Raw genomic sequence first — 17,171 nt, 5'->3', positions numbered from 1 at the left:
TACTTAGATAGCACCACGTGACACCAAGGGGTGAACAAACGTAAAGAGCATAGATATCAAAGTTATTAAGAAAAGGTGACACAACAATGGTGTGGGTCTTCCTGTGATGAGTCTTTTTACTCCATGGAGTGCCTATATAAATAATAATAATAATTAATTTACTAAACATTAAGGACAGCAATAGCAACCAAAAAAAAAAAAAAAAAAAAGCAGACTAAGAATGTATAATATTTTTTAAAATCAAAACCAGCATTATTATATAACAGTAAAACATTGGAAAATAAGAGAAATTATAACAAAAGAATCATTACAGCAAAAATGAAATACATGAGAATAGCAGCAGCTTATACAAAACTAGATAAAAAGAGAAATGAAGGCATACTGAAAGAACTAAACCAAACACCAATAATGAAAACACATAGAAAAATACAAAACCATAGAAAGAGCATCTAGAAAAATGGCATATGATAGAATATCCAGGATGATGAACTACAAAGGTCATTAATACCTAAAGGTCATTAACCGTCTGAAGCTTCCTTAAATATAAATGGATGACCTAGTGAATGTTTGAAGTGATATCAGTAATGGAACAGCTGCTAAAAGGAAAAGCTCTTGGAGCTGATGGAGTGTTAGTGGAATTATTGAGAGCAGACTGGGATGAAGTAGTGGATATATTAACTGAAATTTGTCAACAGATTTGAAAGAAAATATACTGGCTTAGAGGTTGGAAAACATCAGTATTGAACCCAATTCCAAAAAAAATCAAATCCCAGAGAATGTGAGAATTACATTTCAATTACAAGAACTATCACTTTAATTTCACATGCAAGCAAAGTAATGCTGAAAGTGATCTGACAAAGGCTGGAGCCATATGTGAATGGAGGCCACAAGAAAAGGGAGGCTTTAGGAGAGGTAGAGGAACTAGAGACCAGAAAGCAAACATGAGATGGATTATGGAAAGAACAAGAGAATTTCAGAAGGAAGAATTCATCTGTTTTGATTATAAGAAAGCTTTTGATTGTGTGGATCACAGCAAATTGGATTGTAATGAGATTAATGGGAATACCTGAGCATCTAATTCTCTTGAAAAAAGTCATATGATAACCAAAAATCTTCAGTAAAAACAGTCTTTGGAGAAACAGAGAGTGCTAGAGTGGGAAAAAGGGATGCAGCAAAGTTGTATACTGTTTCCCTATCTTTTTAATATTTATAATGAATATATTATGAGAATGGCTAACTTAGACAAAGACCCACCTGGAATTAAGACTGGTGGCAGAAAAATTTAAGATATGCGATTTAAGATAAGCTGATGATACAACCCTCATATCAGAAACTAAGGAAGATCTATGGTGGTTGATTCTATTGGTTAAGAGGAAAAGTAACAAAGTCAAGATTAATTTAAACATCAGCAAAACAAAAAGAGACGGCTTCTGGCAATTTAAATGAATTCATAATAGAGGAAGATAAAATAGAAATCCTTGAAAGTTATGATTTACTGGGGTCCAGAATCAAAAATGATAGTAAATGTGAAGATGAAATTAAAAGTAGGATAGTCATAGAAAACAAAGTATGTTAAACCTGACAAAAATTATGGAAGATAGAGATGTATGAATGTGAAAGCTGAATATTAAGAAGAAAGACAGAAAATGAACTGATCCATTTGAATTATGGGTGTGGAGGAGACTATTCAGAATCTTCTGGACTGCAAGAATGATCAATAAGAAGGTTTTATAGAGTATAAAGACAGAATGCTCCTGGAAGGCAATGATTGCTAAACAGAAGTTGATGTACTTTGGACATATTATGTGAGCTGACGTTGAATCATTCCCTAGCAGCTCTCAATAGACTAAAGATCCCAGGCCTAATTCTTGCATCTTATAACTGTCATCCCAAGCATGGCCTGGCAACCTACATCCAGCAAGGCTGCCACCTCGCCCTGCTATCTATGCTAATGATTTCAACTCTATCTGCACGGTTAGCCTAGTGGCCTAGTAACCATATGCCTGGGGAAGGAGTGTCCTAGGTTTGATTGCCATCACTGATGTGAGGAGCTTAAGGATCTTCCCCAGCCATAGCCGGTCTTGGGCGTGGACAGCAGGGTTTTTCCCCAGTTTATCTGGGGTTTTTCATCCCGCAAGCTGGCAAACCAGTCCCATTAACACACAGTTCTACAGCCATAAATATACTTAATCCCCATGAGAGGCTCAACTCGCCCCAATAGGGACGGGAGAGAAAAGGGAAGAAACTCCATATGAATAAATAAATTCCAACTCTAATCACACCATGTGGGGCTATTCCTCTAACAACCAAGATGGTGATAATTTAGTTAACTGGATGGATACATATAACCTGTATTTGATCTACGACGCCAAGCAAGATGGCACTCTTCACTCAGCCAGATGAAACAGAACCTACATCTCCCATCTGTGCACAGTCTCTAAAACTCTGAAGACCACCCTCTGCCAACAACCAGAACCATCCTCAACAGATTCCCTAACAGCCATTGTCCTACACTAATAGAGACAGGTACATCAATCTCAATCATCATTGAAACACCAATCACTAGAACCTTTGCAGATCCAACTGGAATATATTTGAAAAGCAAATCATTATAGCAATACCACCCACCCCTTATTGCTATTACAGATTTGTCAAAATTAATCAAAACTGCAGCCAAAGTCTCTATTCCTAGAGGCTACAGAAAACAATACATCCCATGCTGAAGTAGGGATACCGAGGAACTTTTAGCCAAATATGAAAAAAACTGAAGACCCAACTATTGCTAAGGAGCTCATAGTAACGCTTGACAAAAACAGTAAGGAAAGATATATCTCAGCCATCCACGAACTTGACTTCACCAAATCTAGCCAGTAAAGTTGGTCACTACTGAGAAAATTAGGGGGGGAAGGGGAAGAACCGACAACATACAAACCACCAGAGATTACTCCTGATCAAATGGCTAATCATTTACTGAAAACCTCCAAGATAAGTCCCAGCTCTACCAGGAAAATAACTGCAATCTTCTATCAGAAAAAAATCTGAAGATGGCCTCCAAGCTTTCTGAACCTGTACAGCCAGTTTCTTTTGAAGAGATACAGGAAGTCTTAAAACTCACTAAGAATGGCAAGGCTGCAGGAGCGGATGGTATCCTCCCCGAGTTTCTAAAACATCTTGGCCAACAAGGTCAAACATGGCTAGCCGCCCTTTTCTCAAATATTATAACAATTGGAAAACTACCAAAACTGTAACGGGAAACCAAAATAATTGCTGTGTCCAAACCAGGGAAAGATCCAAATAATGTCAAAAATCTACGTCCTATCTCCTTGCTTTGCTCCACCTTTAAGCTCTTTGAATGAATTTGCCTTAAAAGAATTTCACTACTCACCGAAAGAGCACTCCCAATTGAACAACCTGGCTTCAGGCCGGGAAGAAGTTGCTATGACTAGGTCCAGCCCTGACAACACAGATTGAAGCATGCATCCAGAAGAAACTGAATTCTGGAGTCACTTTCATCAGCCTAACATCAGCTTATGATACAGTCTGGATCAGAGGCCTCCTCCTAAAGCTAAGCAATATCCATAAGGTGCAAAACAACTTTCCAGCTTTTTGAATCCATTCTCTCCAACAGAAAGATCCGGGTCCATATTGGTGGAAAAGAGAGCAGACCCAGATCCTTCCACAAGGGTCTGTGTTATCACCTTTACTATTTAACATCTACATGTCGGACTTACCACATACCAGCTCAAGCAAATATATATACGACGATGATCTCGCTATCCTACACCAGTCTACCTCCTTTGCCAATCTGGAAACAACCTTGAACATAGACCTGAACATCCTGTTCAAGTCTATGTTTGGTACCACTGCTTGAGGTGTACTTCAAGCAGTGGTACCGAAGCCAAATCCAACAAAAACTGTGTCAACAGCATTCCACCTAAACAATGCAGAGGTGAAGTGACACCTCATCCTCTCTTTCTGTAGCAAAATGGTAGAACATGATAATCGTAGAGCCTGGACAGAAACCTAACCTATAAAAGGCACATCACCAACCTGTCCAACAAAGTTAAAATGAGAAATAATATCATTTCACAGCTTGCTGGAACAACCTGGAGTTGTGGTGCTGATGTCTTAAGGTCATCTGCACTAGCCCTCGCATTCTCTGCAGCAGAATACTGTGCCCCTGTCTGGGAAAGAAGTGTGCACACTAACATTATAGACACCCAGCTAAACTCTACCATGCACACAATTAGTGGGACATTGAGAAGCACCCCTCTTCCCTGGCTGCCTGTGCTATCTAACATTGCTCCACCAAATAATATGGAGAAGACAAGCCTTGATTAAAGTACAGTGGTATCTCGCTAATCCAAACCCTCCAGAAATCCAAACTGCGGTTTGAAAGAAAAAAGTTTTATTTAATAATTATTATTTTAACTATTATTATTTATTTTATTATTATTACAGTACAGTATTTTTTTCATACTGTCGATTGTACGGTTATACTGGAGGACTATTTTTGATTTATTGTGTATTCACATTTGCTTTTTTATATTACAGTACGTACTGTATTGTCGGCATGAATCGCAAATATACACAAAAAAAGGAAATTCAAAACGTGCATAATTTGATTAAAAATATAAATCCAGATGTTGCAGAATGGATTACAGGTAGAACCGAAAGTGAATTCGAAATCAAATCAGATGACGAAATTATAAATATGACACTACAGAATGAATTAGAAGACGATAATGTAGAACTCGAAGAAAAAAAAGTAAAACATGAAGAGGCAGCTGACAGTTTTAATATGTGTATAGAATGGGCTAAGCAGAATGATATGCCATTCCAAAAATTTTATTGCTAATGCAGCTCCAAGAAGAAGCATTCGAAAAAAGTTTAACTTCAAAGAAGCAAAAGAAAATCAGTGACTTTTTTACAAAGAAATAAAAAAAACTTTTTTTGTGTTATTTTGTAAAACTTTGTGTTGTATACAATAAAGTGATATTTTTTACGTAAATTAAGTTATTACGTACTGAGCTATGTAATTTTATTAAATCAGTATCCTCAACAATACAGGTACATACAAATTAAATTTTTTACTAAAATAAACTTGTGTACTGTATTATTTTTTTTTTGTTTTACATTTCTGTACAGTAGCTTTTTTCTATCAGTTAATTTATTTACAGAATTAAATTGATATATCATTAGAATCTGATTATTTTTGTCTTAAACGCTAGTTATTGTCGTCTCTTGGGAGGAAATTTGCTAATCCGACCGAGCAGTTTTTATTAGTTCGGATTAACGAGATACCACTGTATTTAATAAAGTAATGGGCAACCTGCTCCTGCACCAGACTCTCATAAATCCACCTGGTATTCGCCTAAAAACACAAAATCCTTTCTGGTCCATGGGCGAACTCTCTTCAGCTGCCTTACCATCAACACCTGACATGTGGAGAGAACACTGGTCCATGGTTTCCTGGTTGAAGATCCCTGTGCTCTGCAGCCTGGTTTTGCCCTTCCTAGGAAGATTTGGCCATCTATCAACAGGATCAGAATAGGGCAGATGTGGCTATCTACTGCCTAAATGGAGACTATCAGACCACCCTTATTGTGACTATTCCCCTGTAGCCCAAATGATCACTCATATTGTGAATGACTGTCCACAGTGCCAATTTCATCGTGGCAGATGAGGCCCTAGATTGGCTTTCTGGTCCGGACATTCACCTGTAACTGCTTTTGTCATAACAATAAATAAATCAATTGAAAAAGGCAGTTATGTTGGGGAAGAAGAAGAGGAAGACTGAAAAATAGTTGGATGGACAACATAAAAGAACTTACAACTACAAGAGGCTAAGTGGGATGGAAAGCCTTTGTTCACAAGATTACCAAGCATTGAAAATGACTGGATGGCACATAATACACAACTGTTGGTGGATTACATATTTAATTCAGTGAATAAATTTCCACTCAAGAAGAATAATCAATTTTGAATGCATTATGTGATTAGAGTAAGGATCACTACCCTACATTTATTGAAATAGGAGATGATTTCAAAAGTATAGCTACAGATGTATAGTACAATCACTATCATCATGGAAATATTGGCAAGATTCAAATTCTTTAGTTTTTGTCCAACATAATGATCAGTAGATAAAAAAAAAAAATTGCAGAGATATTTTACATTTAGCATTATCCTACACACACAAACTTGACCAGTTAACAGGCTAAATAAACTATTAACCATTTGAAGCCTCCTTAAATATAAATTGATATTTAAGAAGTTTGGCAGAAAATTAAATAAGATACATAAGATGAAATTTTAGATTACTTCTAATATATTTTGAGTGGTTTATTTATCCAAGAAAAAATTTTGCAGAAAGGTCTGATAACTTTCTTAATCTTAAATAAGAAACAGTTTACCTTTGCTTGAAAAATCCATTCCTTAGGAACTTGTAGTTTATCAGTGAGAAACGTTTCTATCACTTGCAATCCTTGATTTTGTTCTATTGATATATTTCGAAGCAACAGCTCTTTTACAGATGTTTCCCTCCTTAAATATATATATATATAAAGCAAAAATAAAATCATAAAAAATTCAAATTATTTTACTATTCTAATTTTTCAAAACAGTAATTCCTTTTTAACCTTTTTTTTTTTTTTTTAAATGTAATACAGTTCATAATTTTGGACAATGCTGACAAGGTATGCTGTTAAGGCATAAAAACAGAACATGATTTTTATGTCACTTCAGGCATCCATTAAGCAAGGTGGTGTTATGGCGAGTGATCAAAAATCATTAAAATTGTCCCAATAAATTTCTAAAACTGGAAAGACTATGGGATCTGACTCTGCATCTCAATGACAAAGCAGAATAATTATCCCTTCAGCTACAGAGCACACAAAAACTATATTAAAGTGGAATGTTAAGGTCAGGAGACAGTGAATGCAAAATATCCTCCAATTACGAAGCCTATTTCCAGGGCTCTAACACAGCTATAAAAAAAATAAATAAATAAATAATAATAATAATAAAAAATACTGAATGTGCCATTAATTCTTTCTAGTTATTCACCTACAGATGAATGGACCAATAGAAAATACATTAATCTTTTTTTTTTTTTTTTTCTCCACAAATATATAGTTTGGCAGGTTTTCCCAAATCAGTATCAACAAAAAATAGTTTCATGTGACACTGTCAGTAACACTATAAAATAAATTTTACATAGTGTTACTGACAGTGTCAGTGTTACATAGTGTTATTATTAAATAAATAAATAATAATAATAAAAAGCAATTTCTCCACATTCACTGGTCATTATAGATGGTTACATATATGACATTTTCACAGAAAAAAGGATCTTTTTGGATAAAATGTGCTGCTCAGAACTATCAGGTCATGAAGGGACATACATTATCAGATATTCTTCTATTATACTTATTTGATGAACATTATTGATTCATAATGCTATAGAAAGATAAGTAATTTTTTTCAAATTTTTGCTAATAATACCGAGTTAATTTATTGTATTTGTTTGTTTTATGAGTGTGCAAGATAGACTGAGTTATTTAGATTTATGTAAAATGTACATTTCCTTGAACTATATATTGTCTGTATGGCACCTATGCATAGCAGAACAACAGCAGCCAAGATGTCTCGGTTTGATTTCATGAGAAATCGAACAAAGAAGCTAATTTACGATATGGCTTGAAGGCAGCATGTGTATGTCATATCAATTAAGAACTTGTGAGCTTTTTTTTAAAGATAACCTAGTGTAGGGAATAGTAACTGATTTCTTTTTTTTTTCCTTACATTTTGGGGAGAGGAGTTGGATTTGGGAGTGGAAACAGTGTTCTGCTAATTTTCCCTTCAGACACTAGTCTAATCACAACTGATTTCTATGGATAGACTACTGTGGTCTAAGCTAACAGTTCTAGCTCGATTAGCTAAGGTTTTGATTGCACCATATCAAAATATGGTGTGGGAAAGTGTCCTATAGATGCAAAAGGATTAGAATATGTTGGGTAGTTGATGGACCACAGTGTCAAGGAAGGGCAGGCAACTATCGTTTTCATTTTCTATGTGAAACGGATCCCTAGGTGTTTACTGTTGATGTTATTATGTGTTATCAAAAGCTTAGCTAAGGAAGCTAGAACCATTTGCTGAGACACACTAGTTTATCCACAGAACAATCTGCCCCCCCCCCCCCCAATCCAGAACACAAAACATCAATTCCAATCAGAGTGACCTCAGAAAAAATCTCATGTTTTAAAAAAGGTATCACATACAGAATGTCTTCAAGCCATATCATAAATTAGCTACCTCTATCTGTTCACTGAAAGATCTCCATCATCTACATTATCCTGAGGTCCATAGCATCCTCCTGCTCCAGCAAGCTTTCTCATCTGGACAAAGAGGAAGAACTGCCAACATCTGTCTCTGGAGCAACACAGAAACTCTCTATTATTTAATATTTATTTTAAATATTTAATTTTTTAAGCTTAAGATTCACTATTTGGAATTTTACATGTTGATTTTTACAGTCAGTGCACCATTATGGGTATCATGAATAAATAAAAAAATATATATCATGTTGTACCATCATATACATTTGTGGTTTAAGCCAATAGAGTGCAATTTGGTCAGCTAAGTCCCAAATTTCCAGCCCATCTTCATTTGTTCAGTACTCAGTAGATACCTATTAACAGGGTGCCGTAGGAAGGTGAGGATTGGACATTAGGTCTCCACATTCTTTAAAGGCAATGTAGACGCCTCCTCCAACTTATTTGGCTTTGATCCTTAAGCGACTCCTTGTTGGAGATCTGAACAGCAGAGTAGGAAATAATCCCAACAGACATACAGAAACATTTGGGGAAAATTTGGAAAAAATGGCAAAGCTAATAATAATAGTAATTTTTAGTGGAACCTATGGCATAGTAATTAAATAATAAAGTAACACGTAAAAACCACAGTGATATCTTTAATTAGTAAAAGGACAGATATTTCGTACTAAAATTAATAGTACATCTTCAGTGTCTGTAACAGGCAAAACGTTCGATGGATCTGTTACTGCGTGCTAGGAAATAATTGAAATAACAAATTTAATCTATTAAAATAAATGTTTTTTTTTTACATATGATAAAAGTCTCCCAGATCTTTGAGAGAGACATACAGTCATTTCTATTTAAATTCGGTCAGTGTAAGATAGTTTCACAACTTTCTTTGAGTAAGCGTTCATATTTGAATCTGCATCTATGGAGGGGAACTGCTTTATCCCACTGGACACTCTGAGTAGAGTCAATACTGTGCTATGCCAAACCAGACTTCAGAGGTTTGTTATAATCAATATAATATTGATGTTCTTTTATTCTTTTTTCCAAAGAACGGCCAGTTTGTCCAAAATAAGAGACATCATATTCGCAAGGTATTTGGTAAACGCCAGCCAAAGATAGAGAAGACAGTTTATCCTTTGTAGAAGGTAATAAAGAAGAAATTTTGTTGATAGGAATATATATTGGAATCAATTAATACTTTTTTAGAATTCTACCTATAGGTTCTGAGATTTCTGGAAGGTATGGAATAGGATCTCTGTGGACTGTTGAAGAAACTGTAGGTGTTGGAACATAAGAGTTAAGTATCTGTTGGATTTGATTGGAGTTGTAATCATTTGATTCCATTATCTTTTTAATGATGGAAAGTTCTTGTTATAAGATTATTGGGGAAGAGCAAACTTTATGTGCTCTATGAATTAGAGATTTAAGAATGCCAAATTTTTGAGACATGTGGTGGGCAGACTTTTTGTGAATGTATCTGCCAGTAAATGTGGGTTTTCGAAAGACGCTGGTAGATAAGGTACCAGAAGATGTTCTAGTAAGGAGGATGTCCAAAAATGGTTAAGTACCAGAGTTTTCTTTTTCCATATTGAATTGGATGCATGGGTGAAGGTTATTTATCTGCTGTAGAAAGGTGGAAAATTCATCTTCAGTGTGTGGCCAAACAGCAAAAACATCATCAATGCAGTGGTACCAAAGAGATGGTTGAGGATGAATGGATGAGAACACAGTAGCTTTGAATTGTTTCAAATAGTAGTTTGAGACAGAGGGCTAACCATGGCAGTACCTTCAATTTGTTTGTAGATTTTGTTTTTCCAACAGAAATAACCTGAGTGGATGACATATTCGAATATCCTTGCGATATCTGGAGGGTAATCTTCATATAAAGAATTGACTGTGTCGGTTAATGGGATATTGGTGAACAGAGAAATGATGTCAAAACTGACTAACATTTCAGAATCTGTAATTTTTATATCCTTGATTTTTTATATCAAGAAAATCTGTCGAGTTTTTTATATAGGATCTGGAATGACCAGTGAGAGCACTTAAGGAACATGATAATACTTTTGCAATCCGATAAGTTGGAGAGTCAATGCAATTTACGATAGGTCGTACAGGACAGCCTTCTTTATGGATTTTCGGGAATCCATAAAGATGAGGAGTTCTTCCAAAGTAGGTGCGTATTTTATCCACGTAGTTAGGATCCCAACTTGTAACCTCATCAAGTAATTTATTTAGCTGTTTAATTTGTGAATTAGTAGGATTACGTGTGATCTCTTGGTAGGTTGTGGCGTCTTCTAATATTTTATCCATGTAGTTAGGATCCCAACTTATAACCTCATCAAGTAATTTATTTAGCTGTTTAATTTGTGAATTAGTAGGATTACGTGTGATCTCTTGGTAGGTTGTGGTGTCTTCTAATATTTTATCCACGTAGTTAGGATCCCAACTTATAACCTCATCAAGTAATTTATTTAGCTGTTTAATTTGTGAATTAGTAGGATTATGTGTGATCTCTTGGTAGGTTGTGGTGTCTTCTAATAGGCTGGATACTTTTGTCTCATAGTCAGTCTTATTCATAATTACAATAGCTTTTCCTTTATCAGCCTTAGAAATGGATACTGTATTATCTTTTCTTAAAGAAGTTAGACTTTAATTTCAGCATTTGATAAATTACATGGAGGTAATTTGCTTTTGAATAACAAAGTCGCAACTTCAAAACGTAGTTTGTTGGCATCTTCGCTAGGAAGTCCTGACAGATTGCGTTCTATATTATGTAAGAAATCAAGATAAGGAATGCGTGAAGGAATAACAGCAAAATCAAGGCCTTTAGCTAAAGCACTGGTTTCAGTGGTGGATAATGGGCAATCGGAAATGTTTACAATCCATTTATTTGTAGACGTACTGTCAGAGGTAAGGTTTTTCTTTTACTTGTTATATAAAGTGTTGTATTTTTGCATAAGATTTTGAAAATTTCTCTCATAAGACCGGAATAAGGATTGTTTTGATAAGTGAAGAACAATATCCAATAATTCTTCATTAAGAACAGCAGAAATGTCTTCTTCGAGAACTGATATAGAATTGATATTTAGTACGAATATCTGTCCTTTTACTAATTAAAAATATCACTGTGGTTTTTATGTGTTACTTTATTATTTAATTACTATGCCACAGGTTCCACTACAAATTAGAATCATCATCCTTCACGGGGAAGAGTTTACTAAACTAACAGGAAAATTAGGAAAGTTATCGGCTGTACAAGGTAAGCTTCGAGCACAGATTGCCTTTCTCAAAGTGCCGTGATACTAAAGTTATTCCCACTTTCGCTAGATTTAAAGAAACAATTCAGTCTCCTGGAGCCCACTCTATTTATATATGCGCAAGTTTTTCCTTAATTCGTACTGCCAAAAAAGAATTAGCTTCTAATATCAATTCTATATCAGTTCTCGAAGAAGACATTTCAGCTGTTCTTAATGAAGAATTTTTGGATACTGTTCTTCGCTTATCAAAACAATCCTTATCCCGGTCTTATGAGAGAAATTTTCAAAATCTTATGCAAAAATACAACTCTTTATATAACAAGCAAAAGAAATGCTTGTTTATATAACAAGCATTTCCGATCGCCCATTATCCACCGCTGAAACCAGTGCTTTAGCAAAGGGCCTTGATTTTGCTGTTATTCCTTCACACATTCCTTATCTTGATTTCTTACATAATATAGAATGCAATCTGATGATGTCTCTTATTTTGGACAAACTGGCCGTTATTTGGAAAAAAGAATAAAAGAACATCAATATTATATTGATTATAACAAACCTCTGAAGTCTGGTCTGGCACAGCACAGTATTGACTCAACTGATAGTGTCCAGTGGGATAAAGCAGTTCTCCTCCATAGATGCAGATTCAAATATGAACGCTTCTTATTCAAAGAAAGTTGTGAAATTATCTTGCACTGACCAAATTTAAATAGAAATGACTGTATGTCTCTCTCTCAAAGATCTGGGACACTTTTATCTTATGTAAAAAACCATTTATCTTAACAGATTAAATTTGTTATTTCTATTATTTCCTAGCACGTGGTAACAATTGTATTTTAATAGGTGATCCACCAAACGTTTTGCTTGTATTCCATTCCTATTACTGGTACAGACACTGAAGATGTACTATTAATTTTAGTACGAAATATCTGTCCTTTTACTAGTTAAAGTTATCACTGTGGTTTTTACGTGTTATTTTATTATTTAATAATAATAGTATTTACTGGACTTCTGCTCTGGACATGGACTAATCATTACTAACACCATGTTTCAACATAAAAATGTGCACAAGTTCACATGGAGAGAAGACACAAGAAATACGAAAATCCTTACTATGTCCTTTCTTTTAGGCTTGCACGGTGATTCGAATGCATTTTTGGAAATTATGGAGACAACTACCGTGTTTGAATAAAAACTTTAGTTTACTATTACTAAAATTTTACAATTCGACGTTTCGACCTTTATGTCAAGGTCATCTTCTGGAGCGTACAAATATACACAAGAAACAAGCTATACTACAATCATACTGGTTCGTTAAAGACACTGACTAACCGCTACCACAATTGTTGGCCTGACCTCTGGTGAAAAAAAAAAAAAAAAAAAAAAAAAAAAAAAATTATACATGAACGCTAGAGTCCTATTATTTGTGTTGTCTACTATATACATATATTAACATCATTCCAGCCAGTTGGAGTGGAATGGTTTCTAATAATAGCAGATTGGCTAGAGTCCTGACTTATGTTGAATCTTTCAAATTAGGTTGGCTGAATGTGTGCCATCCAGATCCTTGGAATTTTCATACCATCTTTATTGTTGATATTTGGGTGGTTTATCAGGATTTCGCAGGATTCTTTAAATTTTCTTTCGTACCATGTTTTTGTGCGGTGTAAGGTGTTGAGTGCATGGTCTGAGAGGCCTGCTTCACCATAATGGTTATATTTAATGTGTCTAATGTGTTCTTTCTTGCGTATAGGGATTGTCCGTCCTGTTTCTCCAATGTACGGTAAGTTACAGGTGCAGCGGATGCAATAGACTCCAGGATGTGCTAATGGGAGGAGAGGATCCTTAGAGGAGTTGAATATGGTTTTAAGTTTAGTGGGTGGTTTAAAGGTGGCATTGAGGTTATAATGTTGTAGGATTCTGTTGATTTTTTCTGATAACCCTTTAATGTATGGGATGGCTATGGTTTTACTGTAATCTAGATTCGTTTTTGTTGTGGTTTTATAGAGTATTTTATTGACAGTATTTTTGTTATAGCCATTGTTTATGAATGTGTCACTAATGATTTTTAGTTCTTGTTTCAGGGCTTGCTGGTTAGAGCAAATAGTTGTGGCTCTGTTTTTAAGGGTGTTTATGACTCCATATTTTTGTGCTGGGTGGTGATATGAATTCGCATGTATGTATTGGCCCGTGCGTGTCGGTTTTCGGTAGACCGTGAAGGATAGATTGCCTGAAGGAACACGTGTAACTAGTGTGTCTAGGAACGGGAGCGAATTTTGGTTTTCGATTTCGATGGTAAATTGTATGCGTTCGTGTTGTTTGTTTAGGTGGCTGAGGAATGTGTTTAGCGTTTGTCGACTGTGTGGCCAGATCGCGAACACGTCGTCAACGTATCTGAGCCAGATTGTAGGTCGAAGCGTGGCGGAATCAAGAGCCCTTTGCTCAAAGGTTTCCATGTAGAAGTTCGCGATTGGGGGGGGGATAATGATGAGCCCATGGCCGTACCTTCCTTTTGTAGGTAGAATTTGTTTTGCCACACGAAGTAACCGGATTTTAGTACGTGGGCAAAGAGGGCCGTAATGTCGGGCGGAAATTTGTTCTGTAGTAGGAGAATTGTGTCATTGATGGGGACATTAGTGAAAAGGGCAGAAACGTCAAAACTGACTAATAAGTCGTCTTTGTCGAGTGTTATGTTTTTGATTATGTTTATAAAGTGTTGTGTGTTTTTTTACGTAGGAGGGGGAATGACCTACCAACTCCTAGCTGATAAAGGCAGTGCCAACAGTGGCACTGCCTTTATCAGCTTTCGCTATTATTATGTTTTGTTTGGCTTTTAACGATTTAATTGCTGCTAATTCTGTTTTAGTCAGGTTGTTCTGTATGGTTTTCTTGGTATTTAGGACATTACTGGTTTCTAGTCGTATTTTGTCTGCTATGTTGTTAGGTAGGGATCTGTCCTAAATACCAAGAAAACCATACAGAACAACCTGACTAAAACAGAATTAGCAGCAATTAAATCATTAAAAGCCAAACAAAACATAATTATAACGAAAGCTGATAAAGGCAGTGCCACTGTTGTCCTTGACAGGTCAACATACATACTGCAAATGAACCAACTTGTAGCCGATAACAACACATATAAAAAGGTAAATTATAACCCAACAAAGAGGATAAAGACAAAACAGAAAAACTACTAAAGTCCGTCACTTCTTGGCCACCAGACACAGTTAAAAAACTCAAACCCCACTACGCCCACACACCCAGAATATATGGGGTTCTGAAAATACACAAACAAAATGTGCCCCTTCGACCAATAGTGGAAGGAATAGACAGTCCCAATACCACCTAGCCAAGAAATTAGCGGCAACACTCAAGGAGTTGGTAGGTCATTCCCCCTCCTACGTAAAAAACACACAACACTTTATAAACATAATCAAAAACATAACACTCGACAAAGACGACTTATTAGTCAGTTTTGACGTTTCTGCCCTTTTCACTAATGTCCCCATCAATGACACAATTCTCCTACTACAGAACAAATTTCCGCCCAACATTACGGCCCTCTTTGCCCACGTACTAAAGTCCGGTTACTTCGTGTGGCAAAAAAATTCTACCTACAAAAGGAAGGTACGGCCATGGGCTCACCATTATCCCCCCCAATCGCGAACTTCTACATGGAAACCTTTGAGCAAAGGGCTCTTGATTCCGCCACGCTTCGACCTACAATCTGGCTCAGATACGTTGACGACGTGTTCGCGATCTGGCCACACGGTCGACAAACGCTAAACACATTCCTCAGCCACCTAAACAAACAACACGAGTGCATACAATTTACCATCGAAATCGAAAACCAAAATTTGCTCCTGTTCCTAGACACACTAGTGTCTAGGAACAGGACGTCTTCCTTCAGGCAATCTATCCTTCACGGTCTACCGAAAACCGACACGCACGGGCCAATACATACATGCGAATTCATATCACCACCCAGCACAAAAATATGGAGTCATAAACACCCTTAAAAACAGAGCCACAACTATTTGCTCTAACCAGCAAGCCCTGAAACAAGAACTAAAAATCATTAGTGACACATTCATAAACAATGGCTATAACAAAAATACTGTCAATAAAATACTCTATAAAACCACAACAAAAACGAATCTAGATTACAGTAAAACCATAGCCATCCCATACATTAAAGGGTTATCAGAAAAAATCAACAGAATCCTACAACATTATAACCTCAATGCCACCTTTAAACCACCCACTAAACTTAAAACCATATTCAACTCCTCTAAGGATCCTCTCCTCCCATTAGCACATCCTGGAGTCTATTGCATCCGCTGCACCTGTAACTTACCGTACATTGGAGAAACAGGACGGACAATCCCTATACGCAAGAAAGAACACATTAGACACATTAAATATAACCATTATGGTGAAGCAAGCCTCTCAGACCATGCACTCAACACCTTACACCAAATCAACTGGAAAAGCACCTGCTCCTTACACCGCACAAAAACATAGTACGAAAGAAAATTTAAAGAATCCTGCGAAATCCTGATAAACCACCCAAATATCAACAATAAAGATGGTATGAAAATTCCAAGGATCTGGATGGCACACATTCAGCCAACCTAATTTGAAAGATTCAACATAAGTCAGGACTCTAGCCAATCTACTATTATTAGAAACCATTCCACTCCAACTGGCTGGAATGATGTTAATATATGTATATAGTAGACAACACAAATAATAGGACTCTAGCGTTCATGTATAATTTTTTTTTTTTTTTCACCAGAGGTCAGGCCAACAATTGTGGTAGCGGTTAGTCAGTGTCTTTAACGAACCAGTATGATTGTAGTATAGCTTGTTTCTTGTGTATATTTGTACGCTCCAGAAGATGACCTTGACATTAAGGTCGAAATGTCGAATTGTAAAATTTTAGTAATAGTAAACTAAAGTTTTTATTCAAACACGGTAGTTGTCTCCATAATTTCCAAAAATGCATCCTTACTATGTCACTGTTGATAGTAGTAGCAAGGCGTATACGTTGGTCATACATAACTGATAATCAGTTTTACGGAATTAACAATGCATATAAAGTATATTAATTAAAGGTAACTTTAATAAATAACTTCTATATTTTGGCAACGTCACGTTGCCATCTTCAGGAACATAAAGATATGGTATGTGCACGCAGGCACTAACAAAAGCAAACGAGGAAGAAAGCAAGAAACTAATATTGTTCTTAAAGTCCTAATGGTGCCCTCTGGTGGGCTAATTTGGTTGACTTGGCAATTGGGCTCAAGTTCTCAAAATGTAAGTCTCCCAAATTTGGGGTAGCTTCACGCACTCAAATTCGTTGAGGTTAGGAACGTTTTTTAGAGCTGCTGAAGATTCCTTGAATAATCTTTCGTATTTAAACTTGCTGCGGTGTATTATTTTTGTTTTCTTCCAACGAATTCTATGGTGGGTATCTAAGGCATGGTCTGCCAGCCCAGAGCGGCTGTACTGGTGAAACCGGATGTAGTCTTTGTGTTCTGAAATCCTGATATTTGTTGTTCTGCCTGTTTGGCCAAAGTAGGAC

At 36.1% G+C, this 17,171-nt stretch overlaps 1 protein-coding gene across 2 annotated transcripts in view; it reads right to left on the bottom strand.

Annotated features, from left to right (window-relative positions):
- The window catches only part of Nup98-96 (nuclear pore complex protein Nup98-96), a 610,292-nt gene that overhangs the window by 50,704 nt on the left and 542,417 nt on the right, over positions 1–17,171 (bottom strand). For both annotated transcript variants that reach the window (XM_090395312.1, XM_090395313.1), the window contains one exon: positions 6,417–6,546. In XM_090395312.1, coding sequence (XP_090251438.1) covers positions 6,417–6,546 — 130 coding nt within the window. The remainder of the gene's footprint in view (positions 1–6,416; positions 6,547–17,171) is intronic.

The sequence above is a fragment of the Typopeltis vanoorti genome, chromosome 7, assembly GCF_054136105.1.
Source record: "Typopeltis vanoorti isolate ZY-2024b chromosome 7, IOZ_Tvanoo_1.0, whole genome shotgun sequence".
Classification (NCBI taxonomy): domain Eukaryota; kingdom Metazoa; phylum Arthropoda; class Arachnida; order Uropygi; family Thelyphonidae; genus Typopeltis; species Typopeltis vanoorti.
The sequence above is the reverse complement of the archived record's forward strand: the minus strand, read 5'-3'. Positions and strand labels throughout refer to the sequence as shown.